The sequence below is a fragment of the Pogona vitticeps genome, chromosome 1, assembly GCF_051106095.1.
Source record: "Pogona vitticeps strain Pit_001003342236 chromosome 1, PviZW2.1, whole genome shotgun sequence".
NCBI lineage: Eukaryota > Metazoa > Chordata > Lepidosauria > Squamata > Agamidae > Pogona > Pogona vitticeps.
In genome coordinates, this window is record NC_135783.1 from 12,714,642 (window position 1) to 12,741,730 (window position 27,089).

The 27,089-nt window shown below is 42.4% G+C and overlaps 1 protein-coding gene across 4 annotated transcripts in view; it reads left to right on the plus strand.

The window, feature by feature from the left end:
• ASB3 (ankyrin repeat and SOCS box containing 3) overlaps window positions 1-27,089 on the plus strand; it is a 65,334-nt gene that overhangs the window by 22,782 nt on the left and 15,463 nt on the right. Inside the window, exons 1-7 of one of the 4 annotated variants that reach the window (XM_072987463.2) lie at window positions 78-162; window positions 4,012-4,208; window positions 7,699-7,857; window positions 16,669-16,781; window positions 19,972-20,107; window positions 24,026-24,203; window positions 25,518-25,715. In XM_072987463.2, coding sequence (XP_072843564.2) covers window positions 4,013-4,208; window positions 7,699-7,857; window positions 16,669-16,781; window positions 19,972-20,107; window positions 24,026-24,203; window positions 25,518-25,715 — 980 coding nt within the window. In that variant the 5' untranslated portion in view covers window positions 78-162; window position 4,012. Of the gene's footprint in view, window positions 1-77; window positions 163-2,394; window positions 2,667-4,011; window positions 4,209-7,698; window positions 7,858-16,668; window positions 16,782-19,971; window positions 20,108-24,025; window positions 24,204-25,517; window positions 25,716-27,089 lie in introns of those variants that run through there. The other 3 variants (XM_078382476.1, XM_020809922.3, XM_020809924.3) reach the window with 3 other exon arrangements.

A 27,089-nucleotide genomic window follows, 5' to 3' on the forward strand; every position in this document is an offset into this window, starting at 1 on the left:
TGCCGGGCGAGAAGGGGAGGTTGGGCTTGGAAGGAGGCTTTTATTATTGGGGCTGAGGTGAATTCTTTTGCGGTTCTGCTGCGAGGTGGTCGCCGGCTTTGAGGGGAGGCGATCTCCTTGAATCCGGCTCTGAAGCCACGTCGTTCTCTGTGATGCTCTCCAGTTGGTTCAGATCTTCGAACCGTTGGGTTGAGGGAAAAGTGACCTTTGAGTCCCCAAGCTCCCTGTGCTGAGAGATCCCTTTGAATTTGGCCATTCATCCTTGTGGCCGTTTGCGGGTTCACACGCACACGGGTCCTTCTGCGCCGCTGGGGGGGGGGAATGACAGTTCGGAGCAGCCGGCCGTTGGCTGCCCCTCCTTCTAGGGCAGTGGTGCCCAACCTTCGGCCTCCAGATGTGCTTAGACTTCAACTCCCAGAAATCCTGGCCAGCAGAGGTGGTGGTGAAGGCTTCTGGGACTTGTAGTCCAAAAACATTTGGAGGCCCAAGGTTGGGGACCGCTGTTCTGGGGCACCAACTCCGGCACCCAACAGCTGCTTTCTACTTCCCTCTCAACGTCTTGCTGGAGCAGAACCTGGCGGGTTCTGGAGCGCGTCGACCCTCCTCCAGACTCTTGGGGAATCAAAGAAGCATTGAGTTGGAAGGGGCCCCTGAGGCCATCCAGTCCAACCCCAACCCCCCAACCCCGGCTCAGTGCAGGAGTCCAGGTTGTAATCACTTGAGTTGGATCACTTCTCTCTCAGATGCTAAATATTTAGTTTTTCATTGTACTGTATGCCTCTTTTACTGCACTCTTTTGGTGGTCTTCCCGAAAGGTTTGTTTCGTTTCATTGCATTTCAGTCCCACTCTTCTAGTGGCAGAGCCCTAGATGGGCAGCTAACAGCTGTAAAGGAAATAATAACCCACCTACCAAGCACAAACACCCAGTTAGTAAAAAGAGAAGGGGGGGGGGTGTTCCAGAGGCAACCTCAGACAGAATTCAAATTACAAACTTGTGTGTTTGCAAAATACCAGAGGGAAGGATCTTACTAGAAGCCTCTCCTTTCCTAAAGGTCAGAAGGAAGGGAGCCTGGCCAATGCAGGCTAGCCAGGATCAGGGAGATATGGTCTGCGTTTTGTCCCTGTTGAAGCTTGCAGATATTTGCTTCTCTATACTAGGTCCAGAAACACCCCCGATTTGTGGACCTTGTCTTTTCGGGGAGTGTGACCCCATCACACCCAGGCAGAATATCTCCAATTCAGGCAGACCCCCCTCCCAACAACATGACCTCCATCTTGTTTGGAATTAATGTCTGCCTGTCTATTAGACCTCATCCGGTCCCTAACCAAGGTCCAGTACTGCTTCAGGGTCTGCCCAGCTTCCATTGCTGATGATGAAAAGGAGAGATAGAATTGTATGTCATCTGTGTATTGATGGCAATGAACTCTTATGTGGGGCTGCCTTTGGAGATGGTTTGGAAACTTCAGCTGGTGCAAAACTTTGCAGCCAGACTATGGACTGGGGCCAGTTGCAGGGAGCCTAGAACGCACCTGTTAGAAGAACTGCACTGGCTACCAGTCCGTTTCCGAGCCCAATTCAGAGTGCTGGTCATTACCTATAAAGCCCTTTACAGCTTGGATCCAGGCCACCTGAAGGACTGTATCTCCCTATATGTGCCTGTAATCAGCAATTAAGATCAGCAGAGGAGGCCCTCCTCTCGGTCCCATTGCCAGCACAAGCACAGCTGATGGGGACACGAAGGAGGGCCTTCTCGGTGGCAGCTCCCAGGCTATGGAACACTCTCCCTCGGGAGATCAGGATGGTCCATTCCCTATTATCCTTCCGAAAAAAGCTAAAGACCCATCTCTTTAATTGTATTTTAAATCACATGTTGTTTAACTTATCTTTCAATATTTAACTTATTGTGTTTTAAAATTGAACCTAAATTTTGCAGCCAGAGAAGTCTGTAACTCAAAAAGTCTGTAATTCGAGCTGTCCGTAAGTCAAGGGTCCACATTATATTCAATGGGGCAAAAATCAGCTACCTGTGATTTTAACTTATCTTTCATTTTCGGCTCCAAATTGAACATGGCAGCACCGCCAGAAAAGTTCAGTGTGGAAGAGCATAGGACCATAGCCAAGTTCCTGTTTCTCCAAGGGAAAGGTGCGAAGCAGATCCATGATGAAATGTCACAAACTATGGGTGATAGTGGCCCTTCCTATGCAACAGTTAAACGTTGGGTTGTCAATTTTAAAACTGGCCATTTCATTGTTGAAAGTGAGAAACCCAGTGGAAGGCTTGTTTCTGCCTCTGTGCCTGCAAATGTGAAAGCCATCCATCCATGACATGATCATGGATTACCGCTGAATATCAGCCAAAAGTATTGCTATATATCTGGAAATATCCCGTGAGAGAGTTGGTGCCATTATCCACAACGACTTGGAAATGAGAAAGCTGTCAGCAAAGTGAATCCCAAAACTTTTGACAGCCGAACAAAAGAGGAAATGTGTGGAGTCATCGGTGGCTGTTTTGGAACATTTTGCAAGAAATGAGTCAGATTTCCTGGACAAACTGGTAACTGGTGTTGAGACATGGGTCTACTGTTATGATCCTGAGACAAAGGAACAGTCTAAGGAAGGGAGGCACAGGGGTTCCCTCAGATCAAAGAAGTTCCGAGTGCAAAGGTTGGTGCAGAAGCAAATGGCAACAGTGTTTTGGGATAAGAAGGGAGTTCTGCTGGTGGACTACTCCCAATGGGGTTCATCCATGAATGCAGAATATTACTGTGCTTTATTGATGAAGTTGAGGCAAAACATCAAGGAAAAACGTTGAGGAAAGCTCTCCAAAGGTGTCGTCCTGTTGCATGACAACGCCTCGTCACACACTGCAGGTGGAACAATGGTAAAACTGACCTCCTTAGGCTTTTGAGGGATGCCCCATCCACCCTATTCTCCCGACCTGGCTCCTTCTGACTATTGTCTGTTCCCCAAACTGAAAAAAATGCCTAAAGGGACAAGGATTTGGGAGTGTTCTGGAGGCAACTAATGCTGCAAATGAGTGGTTACACCAGCAGTTGGAAGAATTTTATTTTCAGGGACTTAAGAAGCTGCCGGGCAGATGTTGCAAGTGCATTGACTTCCTGGGGGAATATGTAGAATAGTGTGGCAGTTACAGCTTCCTAGCTCAATTTTTTTCTGGGAAAGCCTCAATACTTATCAGCACCCCCTTGTAGAAACCTTCCAAGCGCAATGCAGACTTGCTTCGTATTGTGAGAAAAGGGTCTCCATTAGTCATAATTGACCTGACAGCAGTCAATTATTATTAATCATTTTTTTAAAATTTAATTTATACCCCGCCTATCTGGTCGGTGAGGACCAGATATAGGAAACAGACAGAAATATTTCTTGTCAATATTTTTGAGCTGTATTTGATAAATAAAATGCCTACAGTTCTCTGTGAAATTTAGGAATACAGTATTGCTGCATACTATCTGAAAGGTATAAGCCTATGCATGGATATTTGTCCATTGTGTTTAATGAGGCTCTTCTTTAGGCAAGTGATGACGGAATTGCAGCCTTATTATCAGGAAGTTGATCCCACTGAAATTACTCTACACTTGCTTTTGAGTAGATATTGCTGTACCAGGCTGTTAAGCCTTCAAACGTTTCAATTTGTGAGACTTTTGAGCCTTGGACCGGGTGAGGATAATTTGTAGAATTTTGCATCTTTTTCATCTAGGCTAGGGCATGGCCAGTCATTGACAGTTTTTTAAACATCAAAGCAGTTTTGAAGTAAAAACTTCAGATGTCAATGAGATACAAAGCAATTTCTTCATTACACATATCTGTGAATGCTTCTTTTGAATTATTTTATAATAGAGGCTTCCCGTCAGATAAATTGGACTTCATGGATTTATAATTCAGTTGTTGAGATAATGTGTGTTGTTGGCTCTGCAATGACTTTTAAGGGTTATTTTCTTCCCTTTTCTCCCTCCCTCCCTTTCTTTCTTTCTTTTGCTCGTTCTCTTAGCATGGATTTTACAGAAGCCTATTCCGATAGATGTTCTACGGTTGGGCGCGCTGCTAGAGAAGGCAACGTCAAAGATTTGAAGAAGCTCATCAGAGAAGGCTACAGCGTCGATGTCCCTGACAACCGGGGTTGGATGGCAATCCATGAAGCAGCATTTCACAATACAAGTGAATGTCTGAAGGTCTTAATTTGTGCAGGTAGGGAAAAATAGGGCCCTGTATAGAAATAGCAGAGCTTGGAAAAGTTGCTTGTTTGAATTACAGCTCCTGTTTCACGTCCAGCTCTGACGATAAGCGCCTCGGACAATAAGGCAGACGAATTTATCTTTCTGGGGTGTCCACTCTCTTTACCTGTACAGGTTTTTAGAATACTGTAATTTGGAAAATCAGGATATACAATAAAGACACTTGTGCCACTCCGAAAAGTAGCAAATGTGTTCTGGCATAAACTTTTGAGGATGGGTGTCTATTTCATTGGATGCATGGAGGATCCTGTTATCCGTGGGATCAGTATCTGCTGATCCATTTAGTATCTGCTGAAAATATTAAGAATATTAAAAGAAAAATCTCCCCTAAATATGTTTTAATGATGAAATTACCAGAATGGGCCACTAGAGGGAGAAAGAGACCATGCTATGTATAGTGTGTATGCTATTAAAATGCCCACTGTTTTTCAGGATCTACATGGGGGCTTGGAGCCAGTACCCCACAGATATGGGAGTCTGCTGTATAGCCTTAAAGGCAGTGGATAACATCCCCTGCTCCTGAAGGGAAAAACTGGCAGAGGTCCTTTAGCCGTTCATTATGCAGAGTGCTAGTGTGAGAACTAAGAGACTATGCCACCAATAAGGAAGTCCCTGGTTGAAGTCCTATCTCTGACATGGCTTTCTCAAAATCAGGAACTATGGAAAGAGGGCTTAAAATGTGTGGAGAAGGAGGAGGCAGAGAAGGAGTTCAAATCCTACTAAATCATGGTTTCAGGTTACTTGTAAACCGAAGTAAATGTGGAACTAAGTAGTTAAAATTAAGATAAAAGGGACGTGGTGGCGCTGCGGGTTAAACCGCAGAGGCCTGTGCTGCAGGGTCAGAAGACCAAGCAGTCGTAAGATCGAATCCACGCGATGGAGCGAGCTCCCATCGCTTGTCCCAGCTCCCGCCAACCTAGCGGTTCGAAAGCATGCAAATGCAAGTAGATAAATAGGGACCACTTCGGTGGGAAGGTAACAGCGTTCCGTGTCTAAGTCGCACTTGCCATGTGACCACGGAAGATTGTCTTCGGACGAATGCTGGCTCTATGGCTTGGAAACGGGGATGAGCACCGCCCCCTGGAGTCGAACACGACTGGACAAAAAAAAATTGTCAAGGGGAACCTTTACCTTTATAACTAAGATATAATTGGATTACATTATGATTGTAAATTAATCGGGGATGACTTCATTCCTTTAGCATTGTAACTGTTAATTTTTTTTACTTATTTTTGTAATTAGTGGAATTGAGAGCTCAATGAATATTGGAAGTGGAATATCCTATGGCTGAAGCATGACATTCTGTGCCCTGCAGTGGTGAATGAAACAACAACAACAGATATTTGAAAAAACAAAAACAAAACGTAACAAGTTTAGTTCTTTTTTCAAAAACTGAAATAATTTTTAAAGAAATTATAACTACGTTTTTCTCGCCATGGAACTATATAACTGATTGCCTTTAAAAGGTAACTGCCTGAGCTCTGAGGCTAAGCTTCAGCCTTGTAGTTAAAATGTTAGTAAAATGCATGACAGGCTTATTTTAAGTCAAGCTCCTAAGAGCCAGAGTCAGACAATCATTTTCCTTTTCTTCGTGAAATGTTTCTTATCGTAATGACTCTGTGGCGAGTGTCACACAGAGCGATTGTGGACAGCCTGCCGATCTCCAGATTTTTAGGACTTTAAATCTCCTGCCCCTTAACCATTAGATGCTCTGGCTGGGATGTTATGGGATTTATAATCCCAAATGTTTGCTTCCTTGAAGCATAGTATAGTCCCAGAAAAAAAATCAACATTGCACTGTGTTCTTACTTCTCTCTCTCTTTTCTTTCTTTCTTTCTTTCTTTCTTTCTTTCTTTCTTTCTTTCTTTCTTTCTTTCTTTCTTTCTTTCTTTCTTTCTTTCTTTCTTTCTTTCTTTCTTTCTTTTTTTCTTTCTTTCTTTCTTTCTTTCTTTCTTTCTTTCTTTCTTTCTTTTTTTTTGTATATGGGTCTTATTACCCAAGGTGGCACTGAGTAAAACGCATCTAAATAGTGGGCTACAGTCCATGAAAGCTGTTGCCAAATACAATTTGCTAGCCTTTGTTGGTTACCAAGGAGAGAACAATTTAACATTTATAGAATATAAAAAGAAAAGAAAAAAAAACATTTTTTTTCAAACAAAAGACCCCATACATTGATAGGTCTTCTGGTAAACAGAAATGGTAACTGTTGCACTATGGCTCCCATCACTTAGCTCCTGGTGCTTGTGCTAGCTGGGGCTGATGGGGGTTGTAGTTCAAGAATATCTGGGGGTGGTGGTTGTGCATTCCCCATTCCATTGTTTTTGCAATTTAGTTCCACAGCTGCTCTACAAGCCCCACATTTGGTTGGTTGACAGAAACATGGTTTTGTTTTATGGGGTAACCTGTTCTATTTCCAGTACAACGTTTTTTCATGTAAATTTCCTCAGCTTCTCAATATTCAGTCGTCTTGAGATAGTGAAATTATCAGATACTTGAATCCTTCATCCCACGCTAAACCTGGTCAAAATCCCTGTAGGGCAGGACAACCAAACTGCTAAAACTGAAGTTATGGAAAAGGTGGTCGTGTTAGCTTGCGCAAGCGTATGAACAGAGTGTCAAATCACACATTAGAGGGGGAAATGTATTGCCTGTTGTTACAGCTTCCTTCCTTCCACTGGCACACAGTTCCCGCCTTCAGACGTACAAATGAAACCCATCTTTAATTGACCACCCATAAAACTAAACCATATTTTTTGCAACTTGAGAAGCTTAACCACCTTGTGCTAGGCTACACCGGCCTCTATGACAGGTATCTGCTGAATGTCTGATGGTGACCTCACTGTATTATTGTCACATTTCCGGGGGTTACAACAGCAGAGTCTGATAAGCCAGTCCTATGTCGGGAATTCAGGGAATGCAGAGCCGATATCCAAATACCAAAGCCAACTCAGACCACGTAGTCCAGGGTCAGAGTCCAAAGCCAAGGGTCCAGAGAACAAGGTTCAAGGTTGTCAGGAGCGTGGATGCAAGCCAGAGGTCTGACTTGTTGCTTCCATGGACTTTCAGCCATCTGAGAGCTGTTTATATAGTAAAAACAGCCCTTGAACTGCTGGAAGCCTTTTGATCCTGTCAGAATTCAGGGCTAGTTCATCGGCTGTTTCTGCGGGCGGCCTTCAAGCAATCCTCTGACCTTTTTGTCATAAGTCTTCCCCTCAGCCTGGCCCTCAGCCTGTCTACTGGGGGAGGAGAATCTGGAGGTGATTCAGGTGTTTGTATTTCTGATTGCTCAGCATTCTCCTCAGTTACAGTTAACCCTTCAGGTTTCAGATCTTCGGCTGCACTCATGACACTTATCTGTTTTGAGCCTGTGCTCACTACAGAACAGATCATGCCATCTTTAAAAGAACTTTTGCAAAGCTAATCTTTCCCATGTTCCTGTTCAGCACCCTCTGAGAGCTACATAAGAACAAAGACATTTGAGGGCAGTTGTCCTTTACATCTGTCTGCCAGCCGTGGAAGCGTGGAATGTGTTGCTGTTCTCCTGAAATCTGGTGCTGATCCTAATGAGCTCACTAACGATGAGACAACACCATTATTTTTAGGTGAGTACAGCCTCTGCTGAAAATATAAGAATTAGCCAGCACATTAGAGAAACATTTCCAGTACTTCCAAACTTTTCTATTTCCATCATTTATGATCATCGTCTTTATTTTAGCAGCCATGAGCTGGGAGGTAAAATGCAAAGACAGAAAGACAGCAATGGTCACAAATCTTAGCATAATCCCAAATGCCAGCTGAAAAAATGTATTGAAATGGAGCTGTCATTGCAGTACTTCCTCCTTCAGCAGGACAGGAGATCATGTTGGGTTGCAGAAACCACGCTGAACATGATCTACAGTACAGGCATTTTGTGACACTGTCATCTCAAGAGTTGTAAACAAAGTTTCAGTGGCTTGCCACCCAGGGTTGGTTTATTTTTTAGCAAATGGAAAACAGCAGAGACACAAAATCTCCCTAAAAATCTATTGCTTTCTTTTTCTCGTTGAGATCTTTTTGTTTGTTTGTTTACTCCCGTTTGATGGCTAAAAACCTGTTGCTCCATTTTGCATGTGCCACTGAGAAGAATGCTAGAAGCAGCAATAGCAGCAAGATGCTATTGATATAAAGCAAATTGCATCTAATGAAAAGCCACTTTGGGGCGCACACAATTCATACACAAGGCGATGAAGTCATGTGCAACTGACATCACCAAAGGAGGCTTTCAGCCAGCCATGAATTGCTGCTGCTGAAGTCATTGCACCCATGGCATGGTGCAGCAGGCCTTCAGCCATCATGGTCTAATTGGGATTTTAAAAAGTCTCATTCTGTTTTTCAGCAAACAACGATACCAGGAAGCATGGGTAAAATAAGCTGGTTATTGCTAGATTAGCCCCATTCAGAGCAAGTGTTCAGATTTGCAAGGAAGTCAGGAAGTACGAGAAATATAACCATGATCATGTTGCTAACCCTTAACACACAGGATTCTCGTTAGGGTCAAAAATATCCCACAACTCACTTAGTGCAAATCTTTCTTTTCTGCTGGTCCATGAGGGTTAAAGCATCTTGTGTCTACTCTTTGACAGTGCTGAGACAAATTCAGCTGCAGTTATTGTTGCTTCATAGTTCTTTTTTCAGGTAAAATCTAGATGGCCTATGGTGAAGACCTAAAGGTAAAGGTAAAGGTTCCCCTTCGACTCTAGGGGGCGGTGCTCATCCCCGTTTCCCAGCCATAGAGCCAGCGTTTTGTCCGAAGACAATCTTCCGTGGTCACATGGCCAGTGCGACTTAAAGATCAAGTAATTAATGGCTCTAAACGATGAAAACATTCTTCTAAAAGAGCCAAGGGCCTAATTCAGATTTTCTATTGGCCTAAACCACCAAAAGATTCAGTTCCTACCAGTTTTTTTTGTCAGTCAAGAACACTAGAGAGCCTATGTAGAAGGGAGATTTGGGCTTGCTTGTGTAAGAGGGTCATATCCAACCTACAGATTTTCCAACTTAAGACCGAGTTTTCAAGCATACGAGCTTTGTGTTTCAGCTATGGACCATTTTGATGTATGAGAATGTACAGCTGGCAAATCAATATGAACAGCGGTATCAACTAGCTTTAAGTACCGACTGTATTTGAAGAATGCTTAAAAATGCCAGTTGAGTGCACACACCATGATAAAGTAGCTTAACTGTAGACATCTATGACCTTGTAAGTGAATGCCACCATTCATGTCTTCTGTGAGATGGACAGCATGGGATCTGCCAGGATCCTTAAAACCAGATGTAACTTTCTCCTTTTAGGTCACTGTATTTGGCAAGTCAGATGTGTGAAGAATTCATCTTGTTGGCACTTCAGTCTGAACTTTCCACATTTATGTAAACAAACTGGAGTGAGATTTGCCTCCAGAATCTTCCTTTGTAATTTATTTCAAAAGAAATGCACACACAAATACATACAGTTCAGAATGCAGAGATGTGCATTTTAAAAACATGTGCCTATAAAAAGGCTTTCTGGTGAACTTTGTTGAGGAAATATGATACTTTTCAAATGTACTCAGTGCTGTATATTTTAAACAATTAATACAAAAACGGGTGTGTGTGTTTGAAATGCCCATTAAAACACACAAGGATTTCCCTGCAGATTAAAACTTGATTGTGTTCTGATAAGGAACAGAGATGGGGTTAGCATCATCCTTCCCCGGTTTTACAGTTTATAAAATAGGTATGTCCGGTTTTTATATGCATGGAACTTCTTGGCAAAAAATTCACTACTGCTTCTTCTATGGAAGGGTGTAGCCATAGCGAAGGTGGTAGAATGGTGGGTTGGAATGCAAACCTCATGGGTCAGGGTTGAGAATTCCCATTCTGCCTTCCTGGAGATAACCAGCAGTTTTATGAGCCCTGGTACTTGTGCAACCTCGGGCAAGCTGCCTGATCCCATAGTGTCTCCAGAAGGAAGGAATGGTAAATGACTTCTGAGTGCTTTATATTAGAACTCTGAGAGGATAGCCATTAATTGGAACTGACTTGAAGGCATATTTATTATTGCAATTTTAAACAACAAACCTACCATAGTGAGGAGTAAACTGCTCATATCTTGAGGGATAAAATATTTCTGCTATTTATGTTGTAACACCTGTGTATGGAGAAGTTATCAAGAAGGATCCAACTGAATTGTCTAAATTGATATTATGCATACTTGACAAATAATAATCAGAATCCTGTTGGTGTTCGTGGAAGTTTTCTTAAGTTGCTGTGGATAACTTGATGCGGTGCCGGAGCACATCCTAGCTGCACAATCAGGCGCATGACCAAGCATTTGATTGAGATTCCCCCTGGCACCTTGCCAATTAGCTGCGAGTAGCTGCAGCAAGTTACCCAGGTATTAAGCAACACCTGTAGGATTCTGGCTAGAGATGGGGGTATTTGTAACCCTAATTTGAATACGAATATCCACACACAGCTGGCATTAATGAGGGTCCAGCCCCATGGGGCCGGACAGTCCACTCACCGATCCTCCATGGATGCGGACAACGCGATTCTACCAATGGCTCCGCAGCGCGATATCGACTCGCCACTTCTGGCAGGAGGTGGGACGAGAAGCCTCGCTGCAAGGTCGAAGAGTGGCGAGCGGATTGCGTGCTGCGGAACCATTGGGTAGAATCGCGCCGTCCGCTGCAGATCGGTGAGTGGACTGTCCGGCCCCATTGGGCTGAACCCTCGTTAACACCACCTGTGCGGGGATATTTGTATTCGTATACGAATACCCCCATATCTAATTCTGGCTAACTGGTAGCTGAATTTCTATGTTTGCCTTGTTTCCTCTTTTTTAAAAAAAGGAACATAACAGCTTTTAAATCAAATTCAAGACTGTTCTCCTCTATTTGACTGGTACTTATTTAACTGGTGGCAAGAAACTGAGAGTAGGCTGGCCTTATTTAAGAGGCAAAGGGGAGATGGCTGTCTTGGGCAACTGTTCTTGATTGCTATGAAAGTCCTTTTAATGACAGCCAGTAGAGGAGGGTGGTGGATACTGGATCCACTCCTTTATTCCTCCTGAATCCTCCTCTGTTTCATGCACTGACGCTTTCAACACCAGTGCCACAGCTGAGCTAGATAAGGTGCCACTGCTTCTTTTGGATGGCTTGGGTGCAAAGGTCACAGAGGTGGAACTGAAGGCTCTGGTGGTCCTGACATCGGGTCCCTTTGACTCCAGACCTTTCCTCTACCGAACTGGCAGGGCTCAAGGACCTGTGCTTGGGCTTCATTCTCTCGCCCGCTTTCTACCTTTCCCAGGGAGCAGAAGTGGGGGTCCCAAGCCTCCAGCACATCTCCTCAGGTTTATTCTTTACTTTACTTTATTTGACTTTTACCCCGCCCCAAAGTCTACTCGGGGCGGCTTACACACATGAGAAAAACATCATAATATAACAAACATCTTAAAAATCAATTTCAACATCGTAACTTTTAACACTTATTATAAATCATTACCAAGATGAAATAATTTAAAAGACAAAGAATAGAGATCAGTTATTGATTGGAGGTAAGGCCTGCCTAAAGAGCCAAGTTTTTAAATGGCTTTTAAAAACACCCAGCGAGGTTGCCAGACAGATTTCTGTTGGAAGGTTGTTCCATAGCCGAGGAGCCACTGCCGAGAAGGCCTGGTTTCTTGTTCTTTCTTTACGGGCTTCCCCCAGCGTTAGGCTCCTCAGCCAGCCATTCTAGCTGGAACGAGTGATTCGAGTAGATCTAAGTGGGAGGAGACTATCTGCCAAGTATCGAGATCCCAAACCGTTTCGGGCTTTGTACACCATCATTAACACTTTGAAGTCAATGCGGAAACGAATGGGCAGCCAATGCAAGGCAGCCAGAGTGGGAGAGATATGCTGATGTTTTCTCATCCCACTAAGAAGCCTGGCACCATTTGAAGTTTCTGCATCAAATGCAGGTGTGTGTATGGGGGGGGGACACTAACAACCCTCCAAGGTGGTTACGACTCCCTCCAATCCTCTCGAGGAAGCCTCCAAGTACTCCTGCTCCTTTATCTTGGTCACTGCCACCTCCTCCTCCCTCTGCAGGTCCCCCTCTCCTGTCGGCTTCTCCACAAGCAGCTGCTGTCCCTCTCACCCACGGGCCTGGGGACGAAGGACTCTCTTGGACTCTCCCGGGCTGGCTGGGTGAGGGCAGGTAACCCACCCAGGGCATCAGTGGGGACCCCTTAACAAGGACACAAAAGATTAACATTCAGATGTCTCTCTGAAAGAAAAAAATCTCTTTTGCAAAGCTGCAGTTCGGAGCCAAACTTTGGAAAGGGCGCAGTGTAGAACTGCACAAAGCCACAGGCTTTCGATTGAACTAGGAGAAAAATAACTTCAGGCTTCTTCTGGAAATTCTCTCTGACATCTCTGTGGTATTCTGCGCTTTGTTGTTGTTTGGTCTCAGACCTCATTAAATCTCCTGTTTTCAAACTGTTTCTTGACTCTGTAACCGCCTAGTGTGTGGGGAATCTGGGTTGTGAAATTGTGGAGTTAATAGATCAGTGGAAGAGTCAAGTCCACTGAGAGAATTAGGAGCAGTCAAGGTAAATTCTTGGCGTAATGGGGAATAGAAATCTTGGTAGTGCTGTGAGACGGGAGTAATCAAACAAGGAAAAGCTCAGGCTGGATGTACATGTTTAATTTTTCCTCTTTCATTCTTATTTGAAAACTGAGCAAATACACTTAGGGACTGTGCTTTTAAAGGGCCCGTATTTAATCCTCATATGCATTTTGGGGAATAACTGACCTCTGAAAGTTATAAAAATATGCAAAACGTATTCACCCTGATCTGTTCATTTTCGTGCAGTAAATAGGTTGATAGTTCTGTTGGGTTTAAATGCCCCCCCCCCCAATTTTTTTGTTTTGAAGGTTTCACTGAAAATATATTCAAGCCAGACGCCAATTAAAACAAAGGCACAAGGGGATAGAAATGTAATGCTTCAAATCCAGATGTAATGATTTCAGCCTAATGAAAACTTCTGTTTAGCAACACAATAGTTATTTTTTAAATTTTTAGAAATGTAATTGAAATAAATGCAGGTGTATATATAAACAGACATGTAACATAAAGCAGAATGCCAGTCACAGTAACCCAAGTTTTGCATCCAGTCCCATTAAACCATTTCAACATCATGAAAACTCTCACTTCTAATACAGCACTTTTCAATTTAAAAAAAGTTCAACTGAATATATTTCTTATCTCCACAAATACATGGAGAATATACATAGACAATATTCAAATGTATACATTAAACATTACCTTCATTTATCTGTTTAATTCTGTATACTGTAGTTCAGTTAATTTTCATGGAACAAAATTCAGCAATTGGGTTGTTGCCTGATTTTATTTTATTTTTAAAATCGTCATATGACTTGTTACATTCTGGTAACTAGCCAGTTGTGGAGGTTCTACTTTTCACACTCATTTTAAATAACTTGATTGATTCATTAAAGATATTTGCTTCTTGTGTTTTCACCTTCATCCCAATTTAATCTTTCCTGCAGCTAATATGTTTTCAGTTTATTCCTGGTTTTCAGGCTTAGTACTGTATTCAAGAAATCCCAAGAGCACAAAGAATGGCACATTTAGGACTATGTACATTTTTCTTCTGCCAACCTAGCAGTTCGAAAGCATGTAAATGCGAGTAGATAAATAGGTGCCACCACGTCGTTCCGTGTCTAGTCGCGCTGGCCACGTGACCACGTAAACTGTCTACGGACAAACACTGGCTCTACGGCTTGGAGACGGGGATGAGAACTACCCCCTAGAGTGAGGCACGACTGGACTAAATGTCAAGGAGAACCTTTACCTTTACCTTTTTCTAGGAGTTTTAACCTTTTCAAGCTGTAATTCAGAATTTCTTCCATATCCTCCTACTTCATCTGCTAGTGGACATGCATAGTGTCTAACAGCTCTGTATTGCTGGTACTATTCTGTTTTTAAAATTCTTTGTAGAAATTTAGCACCATTAAAATAAAACATATACTGTATTATAAATTAGCTGTATATCGATCTGGAAAAAGAAAGGGAGACAAGAGAAGAGCAAGTGACTGAGTATTAATGGCCAGTTTAACGTACAGTATTTCATATATAATTATTATTTCATAATGAATGCATGCAACAGCATTTCCATATGGTCTGCTCTCCGAGCATCATTTCTTGGAATGGCAGGAAAGGACTTGTGAAATGCTGATGCTTCTAATGCTGCTTTAGCGCAAAGGGAAAATTGTGCTACAATTATTACATTTGTTGCTAGAGATGAAAAAGGTGAAGTGATATAAAGAAAGATAAACAAACAATAGATCTTTTTAATTTTGTGATAGCATGAAAAGCACCTGTTGAAGTAAAGAAAACCTGTAAACATATTGTGACTTCCCTGGGTGCACATTTTATCCTTGTCCTAAGAAACAGATGCCATGGCCCGTGAGTTTGTAGATGCTGTACTACCAACGAGGGAATTGGATTGTTTCTGATACAGAACTTGAGGGCAGTAGAGAAGTGCTTGTAGAACCTGGCCTAAGACCTTCATTGCTTGTTTGTACACTGCTCAGAGTAGTGTCAACTCACTTATTGAGCAGTATATGAATAAAATAAATTCATGTGTTCTTCCCTGAAGAATGATTAACTTGCAGGGTCAGATACCTCTCACTGTACTGCTGTTGAATAGAGGAGATGGAGCATGACTCATCTAGACCTCTTAAGGCACTCCAGCAAAACCACTCATATGTATATTTTAAGAACATAAAATATAAAGTAGTCTTGAGTTTATATAAGGGGCTTATTTCAGTTTATTTAAGGGGCTTATTTCAGTTTATTTAAGGGGCTTATTTTATCCTGCCTATCTGGACTGCTGGTCCAGATAGGCGGGATAAAAATCAATCAATCAATAAATAAATAAGCAGTGGAAACCTGCCGTTCGTGCAAAATGTTGACTTGTTTACACTGCCTTCCTTCCCATCCTCTCACATAGTCTCAAGGAGGAAAACAGTAAAGAAAATTCTGCTTCCACTTCTCATTGTCCACCGTTCCACATTATCTCTGAACTTTGGAAACGATGGGTTGTCTGAAATGGCGTTTGCTAGAAGAAATGAGAAACTGAAATCAAAGTTTGATCTTGTTGTATGAACAAACCACAGCTTAAAGAAACTATATTTCAGAGATACTGCAGAACTGTAGCAGAGAAGCAGATGGAAGGGCAGGATAGATGTCTGATAATCCTGCATATAATAAGATGCTGCATACCCCTGATACATGTGAATGGATCCAGCGTGTAGCTCCATTTTTAATAAGCAGCTTTCTTTTTAAACAACTCTTGGATAGGTCTCCATTTGGTGGAGAAAAGGTATTTGTGCCTTTGTCATTCTTACATGCTTGATGGAAACTATATTATTCTCCTTTAAAACTGCATAATCTGGTTGGAAATATTTGATGTACCTACTCCTTTAAAACTGCATAATCTGATTGGAAATATTTGATGTATCTACTCTGTTTTTTATGTTCTTTAAAATACGGTGGTGCCCCGCTAGACGAAGACCCTGCTAAATGATGAATCTGCATAACGATGACTTTTTGCGATCTCTATAGCAATTCGCAAAACAGTCATTCCAATGGGCGATTTTCGCTTGACGATGATTTGGTCTGTGTTTCACGGACTGTTAATTTGCAAGATGACGATTTTTACAGCTAATCAGTGGCTCCACAAAATGGCTTCCCTGTGTTTTTGGGACCCATGCTTCGCAGGATAGCCATTTTAACAGCTGATCGGCGCTCGCAAAATGGTTGCCCTATGGGCAATTTTCGCAAAATGACAAGGTATTTTCCCCATTGGAACACATTAAACAGGTTTCAATGCATTCCAATGGGGAAATAGTTTTCGCATGACGATGAATTTGCTAAACAGTGATTTTCATGGAACGGATTATTGTCATGCTGGGCACCACTATATAGGTATTAGTAGTTGTGATGGAGTGTCCAAGAGTTGAAGTTCTATAACATAAAAAATGTGCCTTCATGTCAATTCTGACTAATAGTGATCTTTTTCAGGGTTTTCCAGGTAGAGAATACTCAGAGGTGATTTACCCTTTCTTTGTTCTGGGGACGCCCTGAGACTGTGCAGCTTTGCCCAAGGCGACACAGGTTAGCTGTGCTTCACAGGAGGCACAGTGGGGAATTGAACTCCCAAGTATTGGCTCCAAAGCCAGATCTCTAAACCACTGAGTATAGTTAAGTATAAATACTACTGGAGAATTTATTCTGATATTGATAGTAGAAGACAAACTGTTCTGATAATGCTGGCGATTAAAATGAAATGAATATGATGATGATTTTTAACTGTTTATTTGAAGCTGTGGAGAATGGACATATCGATGTAGTAAAGCTTCTCCTTCAACACGGAGCAAATATTAATGGGTCACATTGTTGGTCTGAATGGAATTCTTTGCATGAGGCAGTTTTTCAGGTAATCTATAAATCCATAATTTCATTTCCATACAAAGTATTCTCTCTTTCTCTCTTTTACAACTGACAGCTCTGTATAATCTTTGAATTTCCTTTTTTTTCTGATTTACGACAGTCGGTTGCTGAAGAGTCAGTCTAAATGTAAATGTACACTCCGATTGAGTTGCCATGGATGTTAAACAGGGGACATTTTAAGCAGGAAAAGGATTACATCTGTTTAAGAAATGATCAGACATAACATGGAAGATAAATCTGTTATTGGATATAAATTTACTTGAAGTAATTGTTTTGCCCAGGGTGTTGGAACCCTCAAACAGTTGGCAGAGGTTTTGAAATGTAAAAGGTAAATACCAGCTGGAGAGTTTTAATGCCTATGATTCCCTGTATGAATTGAGTTTATTAGCTCCACAGCTCAGGAATATCTGCTGGATCATGATACTGACAGAGGTCTTGAGGTGGGCTTATCCTTCAAGCCTACAGTGGCTAGGATTGTGCAATTAATCACCTGTAGGCAATATAGTCGTAAAGGAGGTACTATCTGTTATTGATTGGTTGATTTAAAATATCTGTACTCTGCCTTTTTCCTCAAAGGGGGGACCCAAGGAGCTTACATCATATTAAAAGCTAACCAACAATAAATTATTATAGTATTAAAAATTCAAACAGATATCAAATGAAAAGTAGTGGACAAAACAGCTTAAAATAGTTCTCAACACATTAAAAACAACAAAACATGAAAACAGCCTATTAGACTGCTTGATGGAAACTATATTATTCTCCTCTTTGGGTTTCCAGTGCTTGAAGTCTTTTCAGTTGCCATGATCTGTTGTTCTGTACTGTTCTCCCATCTTTGTGGGGACCTTTTTTGAACAACAGTTACATAATCCTTGTTTACAGATTGCAAACACATAAAACAGATGTTGGTCTTTAAATGCCTATGTTACAATATATCTGGTGGTCTTTAAGGTGCCACAGAACTTTGTTGAATTTGTGGAATGTAAGTCCCACTGAAATCCCCAAGATGTTTCATGGAAGCATAACAACGACTTCTGGATATGACTGTACACACATTTCTCCAAGATGCACTCTATCCCTCCCCCATTGCATCACCCCTTGGGTTCAAATACAGGCAGCTATAGTAAGGAAGGAGGAAGGAGCTAGCAAATCCTCATCATATGACTAGATATCCTCTCAGTCTTCTCATGATCCAGATTATCCACCCAGCCAAAATGCTAAAAAATGCCCTTTTTATTAGAAGATTCATTTTGGTGCTAGTGGAACACTTTGTACATTGTACTTTTTAAAGATCAGGACATATTAGCTTTATAGCCTGCTGCATCTCTTTAAATTATGTTCTGGTTCTTCTTCGAATCATGTTCCTTTAAATTCTGGCATAAGAATTGTTCAGTATGAAACCTGCCAAAAGCTTGCCTATGGAATATAAAATTAACTAAACTCCATTTGTCTCAGGTTTCTTTTAAAACAGTGGTTCCCAACCTTGGGGCTCCAGTGGTGTTGGACTACAACTCCCAGAAGCCATCGCCACTTGCTGGGCTGGCCAGGATTTCTGAGAGTTGTAGTCCAAGACCATCTGAGGACTCAAGGTTGGAAATGACCAGGAAGGTTGGCCAAGTCTTTGGGCCTGAGTCCAAGTCTTTGGTATCAAGTCCCAAGTCTGAGTCTTGAGTCCCAAGTCCTAAGTCTTGAGTCCCTATTAAAAACAAGCTTTTTCCCCTAGAAAAAAGAGAGGTGCGGTGGGTGGGTTCCAAGTAGCAAGTCAAGTCCAAATAATTGATCCCACCCCTTGAATTGGGATCCTAGACAATGTCCTAGTCTGACATTGGTTATAATAGTTGAAGCAGACATGTTTTCTCATGGAATCTTACGTGTTTTTCCTCCTTTTGTGGGAGCTGGTGTTTTGCAGACCAGTCGCCGATCTAGGCTGATGTCAGTGTTATTTAAACCAGGCATTGCTGCTCAAAATGGCAGCTATGTCTCAGAGATCCTACTGCAGGTTCTTAATGTTTAAGAATACAGCTTCGCCAATATCTTGCGGTGTGTGTCCCGAGGCAGGTGTGTGTCTGTCTTGGGTTGCAGAAAGAAGACGAGTTGTGCTAGAGACTGATTGGAGAAATTGGATAGACGATGTATATAGCAGTATATACAGCAGTATATAGAGTTTCATGCAGATGGAGCACAGGGAAATTAGCTTTGGACCTCATATCTCCTAGCTGGTATGAGTGATGGCCATGCTGGCTTGGGATTCCAGAAGTTGTATTCCAAAAAAGTTTCCTTTACAACATCTATGTCCTCAGATTTGACTAGTTTTTGAAACGGGATGTGGTTTTAACTTGGCAGTGTTCAAAACAAAAGGAGACATAATACTGTAGCACCTTTAAAAGGAAAGGAAGAGGATTTGGATCCACAAAACCTTGCATGGAAAGAAATCATTTGGTCTTTGACTATTTTGTCCTTTGTTTTGTTTTTCTTTCCCCCCCTTGGTTCTATTCTCATGTGCACTTTCATGGACTGCGATCCAGGTCTTCAGGTCCTCAGACTCTGTCTTTTAAAAAACTGCTACTCCTGAATTTTATCTTTTGAAGATGGTGTCTGAAGATCTGGACTGTAATCTGTAAAAGCGCAGACTGTAATAAATCTGATAGTTCCTAAAGATACCAGAAGGTTTTGCTTTGTTTTCTATTCATCCTGAAGCAGCTGCCATTTTAAAATTTAGCAGTTCTTTCAAGTGACTACTGCCTTTTATGGGAGTTGGGAAGTCAACGTTGGGTAGTGACTCCCTGTTGCTCCACCTCCTTTTGAGGTACTAGCGGGTGGATCCATTAATCCTTCCCAGTCTCTCAGGTGCTTCTGAAAGCATGGGTTCACTGTGAATTGCAGAGAAATGAGGGAAGAGGAAAAAATTTCTTAGCTCTTCTGCCTTGGTTTGGTCAAAAAAAGAAAAACAAACATCAAAAAAGCACACACACAAGACTCTGCTTTGCTGGAAATGAAACGTACGCAACCCTTCCCTCTTCAGTTCTTTTTGGCTTTTGCTAGAAGGAGCTGAGAGTAGGAAGGAGAACTGATGCTGTCAGCCAGAAAGAATAGCTGGCTGCTAAAGTGGAGGTCTTGAGAGACTAAATTGTAGTTCTTTTGCTTTGTTTCCTATTGAGTTTTTGCTCTCTCAACAGAGATATCCTGAGATACTGAGATTACTCCTTGACCAAGGAGCTGACAAAGAATCCGTGGATGACTTTGGGATCACGCCTTTGTTTGTTGCTGCACAGTACGGAAGACTGGAGTGTTCAAGGATACTTATATCATACGGTAACTCTTAACGGTTTCTGTGAAATGGCAGATTCTAGGCGAATTTCTTTGGTAAAGGACAGCAGACCTAATGTTTTCTTGGTGCATTTGCTTCCCTTTGAAAGCATCCTGATGGAGCACCTGACTGAGGATAATTTTGTAGCAGCGTATGGGTTCACAGGGTCACAATGCTGGGACTTCTCAATTAATTTGGGAGATAATGTTATCTATCACCAGGCCTGCAAGTGCTTTCTGAACTTACAGTAGTGCCTCACAAGACAATTGCCTCGCAGGGCGAAAAACCAGCAAAACGATTGGTTTTCACGATCCCTATGGCGCTTTGCAAGACAGTTTTTTCTATGGCTGTGCTTCGCAAGACATTTTCCCCGAGACTGATGCCTCACAAGATGAATAAATTTTGTCTTGCGAGGTTCCCATATAGGGAACCTCGCAAGACAATTTTTTTCACAAGATGACGATTTAAATCGTCTTGCGAGGCACCACTGTAGCTGCAATCTCGAGGGTGGGAGAGGGAGGGGGGAGAGATGGATTTCCCCCAATAACAATATATTCTTTTCTGTGTAAACAGATAGACTCAGAGCAACACATCTATCTGTTTTGGGATTCTCTTTGAAGGAGATTGGTACTACTACAGTACAACATTTTCTTTAAATGGGGGTGCAGAGGGTGGAATATTTATTTATTCTATTTTTGTACCAATCCATAGTGAACAGGTACTCTCTGGGCAGTGTACAATCACCCAGGATATCAAATTGTAGACAACAACAAACATAACTAGACATAATAATAAGCAACCATTAGACAGAGAAAGTAAAAACGATACAAAAGCTAAAATGAAGACAGTTAAATTGAAACCCCAGTTTAACATCGCAACTCCTGAAACCTAGAATAACATGGCAAATGCTGTAGTAGTGTTCATGGGTTTTCAAGTGTAAGGCCATTCAAGGCTGTCCTGAAAAGTTTATATTTTTTAAGCATCTTGCTGAAGGTCAGGACGGAGAGTGCTTGGTGAACTGCCACTAGCAGCTTGTTCCATAATAAGAGGATTGGTAGGGCAGAAAATGCTCTATTTCTAGTTGTGGGTTTTCTGGCCTCGCTGGCTGTTGGCGCTTTCAATGACAAATCCTGTGAGGAGCAAAGAGGACAGGTGGTTTGCTTCAGGGAGAGTTGTTCCCTTATATATCAAGGTCCCAAGCTATTAAGGGTTTTATAGGTCAGAAACAGCACCTTGAATTGAGCCTGGAAGCAAACAGGTATCCACTGCAAGCAATCCAGAACTGGGAATATATTATCAAATCTACCCGTCCCTGCAATAAGTCTGGCTGCTACATTCTAGACTCAGTGAAGTCTGTATAGCGAGGAATCCGTCCCTAAGTACAGCGGGGAGCCATTTTGAGCACCCGGCAGCCATTTTGAAAACTCGATAATCAGCTGTTTTGATGTTGTAATGTGAAGAATCGGTTCCCGAAGCAGGGAACCAATCTTCACAAAGCGAAAAAACCCAATTTAAAGCATCGTTTTGCGATTGCAGTTGCGATTGCAAATACATCGTCGTGAAGCGGATTCGTTGTAATGCGGGGTAATAGTTAAGCGGGGCACGACTGTAATTTTAAATGCTCTGATACAAATAAAGAAAAAGAAAAGCACTGCTTTCTTAAAGAAGCCTTCAAAATGCTTAAAGTGGTTATCACTTGACTGTATTGCTAAAACAAAGAGGGTTGAAAAGAGACCTCACCTCTCTTCTCTGAGCAGATGTGGGTCTGGGGGTGGCCTGTTTAAAAGGCAGAAGATGTGCCGCTTTTGTGGAGGCTTTAATCACCTCCTTAAAAAAACACAGTCAAAAGTACAAGCGAAACACACAGGGTGCAGGAGGAGGTTGCATAACCTTCGATCCGAGCCACAGTGCTCCGTGCTCTGTTGACCTCTAGGTTAGATTGCTACAGTGCTTAATGTGTCGGGCTGCCCTTGAAAATGACTGAGAAGCTTTGCCTTGTTCAGAATTCAGCTGAGCCATTTTTCTAGATGCAGCCCAGTGAACACAAATGCTGGGGATTGCATGGTTCCCTGCTGGTTTCCAAGCCCAGCTCAAGGTGCTGGTAAATGGCTTAGCCTCCCAAATTTGTGAAGCCTCTGTCTATTGTTTCCCATCTGTGCGCTGAGATCCTGAGCAACCTCCTCCGTGCATGTGCCGTTCTGGGAGGTGTGCCTTCGTCTAGCTTTCTAGACTACAACTCCCAAGCATCCCTTAGCCAGCGCAGCCAGCCCTGAGGGTTGGGTTTTTTTTGACGGGGGGAAGTAGTTTCCGAAGGGACTTTCACCACTACTTAGCCATCTCCCTGTGTGACTTTATTCTACATGATTTCTTTACCTTCTGATTGTTTAATTGTTTCTTCCATCATGTCCGTAGTCATAGTGTTCTTTGAGCCTTGTGAGAAATGGTAGAGTTCTGCTTTGCAAGTATTTTCATCCTCGCTCATCATACAACACATGCAACCTGCAACTCAGAAATAGAAGCAGGAATGTAAATAGTTTGCAAGAAAAAAAACTTTACTCATGCTTAACAGGCCTCTGGTCTCGTTGCCCTCACCTTTAGCAAACAGTACTGGCCATCGTTGAATAAGAGCGAAATCCTGAAGTGTAACTGTTATTTCTAAATGAAAAGTCTGTCTGAAAGACTGTTCATCATGTCCACTGATAAATCTGAAATTGTTCTCAGTGTGAAAAGCAAACTGGGTGACTAAATGCCCACCCTTCACTAGACTGTTGGTATGTTTTGTTGTTACTGTTGACATACTTTTCTGTGGAAAGAAAGACTGATGGGGATGCCTTATTAGCGTTATTGTAGGTTGGAATAAATCCGACTTCTGTATTTCTTTCCTGCAGGGGGGAAAAAATCTCATTCCTGAGATAGTATTTAGGGGAGTAGCTGTGTAGTTTTCCTTGAAATTAAAATAACAGAGTCATTTTGCTTCTTAAGGATAAACCATTTTTATTGGACATAGGTTTTCATAGACTTCAGCCTATTTCTTCAGATGCATTTTTTAAAAAAACTAAAGTATGACATAGTGGCCAAAATTCTGTTCATTCCTGTATTGAGTTGCACTAGAGTAGGCTTGCTGAATCAATGGGAATTTAATGAGTCAACTCCTTCATAAATTCCCATAAAGACCTTTGCCTTACAGCCTCAGCAATGAACACGTTGGATGCTTACTGGTGTATGCTCACAAATGATTTCTGGCGGCTCAGGATTCCCCCATCCTCAAGATCCTATCCAAATATGTTCTCAACTTATGACTACAGAACATGGGTTGCTGAGGGAAAGATCCACCCAGCATGATTGTACAGCCCTCTTATGTGCTTGCTTGCTGTCCAGGATGGTGTGTAATCGTAAACGTTCAGTCACAGCGTTAAAATGTGAGAAGTAAATGTTATAAAGCTAAACAAGACAGAGTAACTACTGTAGTTAAAAGTCCACGGCAGCTGTTCTGGACAGGCAGCTGCTGTATCTCCTGCTCCTTGGAAGATGTGCAAGAGCCACCTCATTCCACATTGTGATCTTTCAACCAAGCCGAGATTCACAAGAATGGACTTTAGCAGAATGTAGGAAAGATCTGACAGCAAAATGCTCTGTTGAGGCTCTGTCCCCTGCCCGAAAATGAGAGGAGATCCCACTGAATTCAGTGGGGTATCATTAGATATGAATAGAATTGACTAGATAGGGGAGCTTTGTACTTGTTCCCCTGGGGGAGATGAATACGAAGCTTGCCAGCCCAGGTGGCTGGCCTGATCGGACTCTCCTCCACTGAACTGGGTGTCCACTTACCGCACACTTGCCCATTCTAGCGAGGGGATGGGAGGACAAGAAGATTTGGTTTTGGCTTGGTGACTAATCTCTGTGGCGTCACAATTCTCTGTCAGGAGCGAATGTCAATTGCCAGGCCAAGGACCGGGCCACACCCCTTTTCATCGCTGCACAGGAAGGCAATGGCGGATGTGTGGAGCTGCTGTTATCCAGCGGAGCAGACCCAAACCTGTACTGTAATGAAGAGGAGTGGCAATTGCCTATCCATGCTGCAGCACAGATGGGACACCACAAGTAGGTTTATGCAATAAGCTGCTCCTGTTCTTTTTTTTACCCCACTGCCAACCTTGAATTCCCAGCTGGAAGAAGGATAGGATATATTTTGAATACCTTGAAGATGTCTAGTATCATTAAAAGAAGTAGTATCTCCACCAGTGTATATCACGACTACTCCATACTCCATTGTGCTCATTATTGGTGTGATCCATTCATCTCTTGGTGGCCAACCTTTTGGTGGTAAGCTTTTCTTATACACGTAAAAATACGGTGTATCTTATGTATATTTCCAGAGTCTATTTACCAGAACTGACCACAAGGGGGAGGCAGAGACCCTGCAGTGTATAGCATTCAATACTTCTTGAAACCGATCTCCCATGAATACCGCAGTTGTACTGTACTTTGTTAGGTTGGTCCATACCACAATGGGTAGGTGGCAGTCTTAAGGCTAGGTCCAGGAAAGCGGAATACAAATACAGTAGTGCCTCACTTAATGAGCGCCTCGTTTAACGATGAATCCGCATAGCGACGGATTTTTTGCGATCCTTTTTGCAATCGCATAACAATGTTTCTAATGGTAAAAAATCGCTTTGCGATGATCGGTAAGCTGTTTCACTTGCCGATTTTCGCATAGCAATGTTTTAAAAACAGCTGATTGGTGGTTCCCAAATGGCCGCCGAAAAAATGGCCGCCCGCTGTGTTTTCGCGCCGATTCCTCGCATACTGGGCAGCGAAAATGGTGGCCGTATGGAGGATTTTCGCTTAAAGGTGAGCTTTAAGCCCATAGGAACGCATTAAACGGGGTTTAATACATTCCTATGGGCTTTTTCTTTTCGCATAGCGACGAATCCGGATAGCGACGATTTTTCTGGAATGGATTATTGCCGCTATGCGGGGCACCACTGTATGTTAAAGGAAAATAATCTGCAGCTTTGAGTTTTGCAGAGGCAAGGTTTGCTCTAGTATGGTTGTTGTGGGTTTTTCGGGCTCTTTGACTGTGTTCTGAAGGTTATTCTTCCTAACGTTTTGCCATTCTCTGTGGCCGGCATCTTCAGAGGATGTTCTCTGAAGATGCCAGCCACAGAGACTGGCGAAACGTTAGGAAGAACAACCTTCAGAACACGGCCAAAGAGCCCGAAAAACCCACAACAACCATTAGATCCTGGCGGTGAAAGCCTTCGCGAATACTTTGCTCTAGTATCTCCCACAGTGCATCGAATTGATCTGAAAGAGAGTTCAAGATCATGTTGAATAGACCTGCTCCTCTCATGGTGGCATGCAGAAGCCCCCTTTTCCACGCGCCGAGTATTTACCTGCTTCATCTATCCACAGCATATTGCGAATGCTCATACCAGTTACAGACCGGTCCTCTGGCAGTGCGGAGGGAAAAGTGAGCCCTGTGTACTCAGCAATCTATGGGGATCATGAAGATTGCTTGGAGCTCTTGCTTAAGGAAGGTTACAGCCCAGACGCCCAGCCTTGTCCAGTCTTTGACTGCCAATCACCCATGTCTCTTGCTATCCCGAAGGGGTATGTATACTGCTATGGGCCCAGGGCACTGTGTTCACATACAAGGGTGGATGGACAAATAGTGTGGAATGGTGATGACGCTGTATCCAGAGCTTTCCATATTTTCTACTGATAGGGAATTCTTTTCCCTATTAAACTACTTGTTGTAAAACCCACATCTGTCATAACAGATTGTGAGGGGTGTTCCATGATACACATCAGTTAATGTAGAACGTTAGTCAGCCCTATGTAGCTTCCTTGTTGTCCTGCATGATCTGAGAACGAACCATGGACACACCCTGTCATGATATTGAAGGAGAGTGGGATTGGTAGTCAATGAGAAGGAAAGAAAATGGAGTTCGTTAAGTTTTAAAAGGTGAAAGGAGTTGGAGACATGGGAATGTGAGAAAGACAGAGAGGTGGTTTTTCTTAATTTACAGCCAGGCTGGTACAGCATGAAACCTGATAAGGATGAAAGGACAAGGAGGCCGAAGACCCAACAAATTCTTTTCTAATTGGAATGGAGATAAACCACCTGCATCTCCATGAGAATTGGGGGTGGATCAGACAGTTATGCCTCTTTGAGTTAATTGGTTTACAATCAGGAAGAAGGAGGTCCGAGGAATGTAGAAAAATGGCAGATGGGTTATGTTGGAGAGAGACCATTTTGTGAAAGAGAACTTTTGCCTGAGATAAGTTCTTGACGGTTTGTGTTGCATAGCTTGAAGGAAAAAAGAATGTAGGTAAGAAAGAAGGAGGTGGGGCTCGCCCACCTTAGCCCAGTTTTAGTGTTTATGATTTTAATGGGAATTAGTTGTTGCATTTAACTATGGTAATCCTTTGAAAATGCCTTTATGCTAATGCTTGAGCAAAAACAAACTGTTTCTATGAAACTATATTTTCTTAATAAAAAATAATTATAAAAATCATCACCGAGGACCGGTCTCTTGGATCAGCAGGGTTTGGCTAAATCCAGAGGAGTGGTGAAGGCCATTGACTAGCTATCATAGAGAAGTCCTATTTAAACAAGCTGTTGTGAGTTCTAAGGAATCACAAAGCCCATGTTGCTGTACTTGCAAAGTACTGAGTAAAAGGAGAGTGTTCTTTTAAGGTTAGGCTTGTTCCAGGTGCAAATGCTACACCCTGCTGGAAATTACCATTCCAGTGGACAATTGGTAGTGGTAGGTAAGCTGTCTCCAGCAAACCTTCTACGCCATTATTCATCTTCCCATGTGACAAACTCTTGATTAGCTCCGTTAGCATCCTGTGATTTTCTTTTCAAGTAAACAACAACCCACAATTTGTTTTCCCTGCTAAATAATACATTTTATATGCCTTTTAACACTTTTTAAAAAAGTTTATTTATTTATTTATTTATTTATTTATTTATTTATT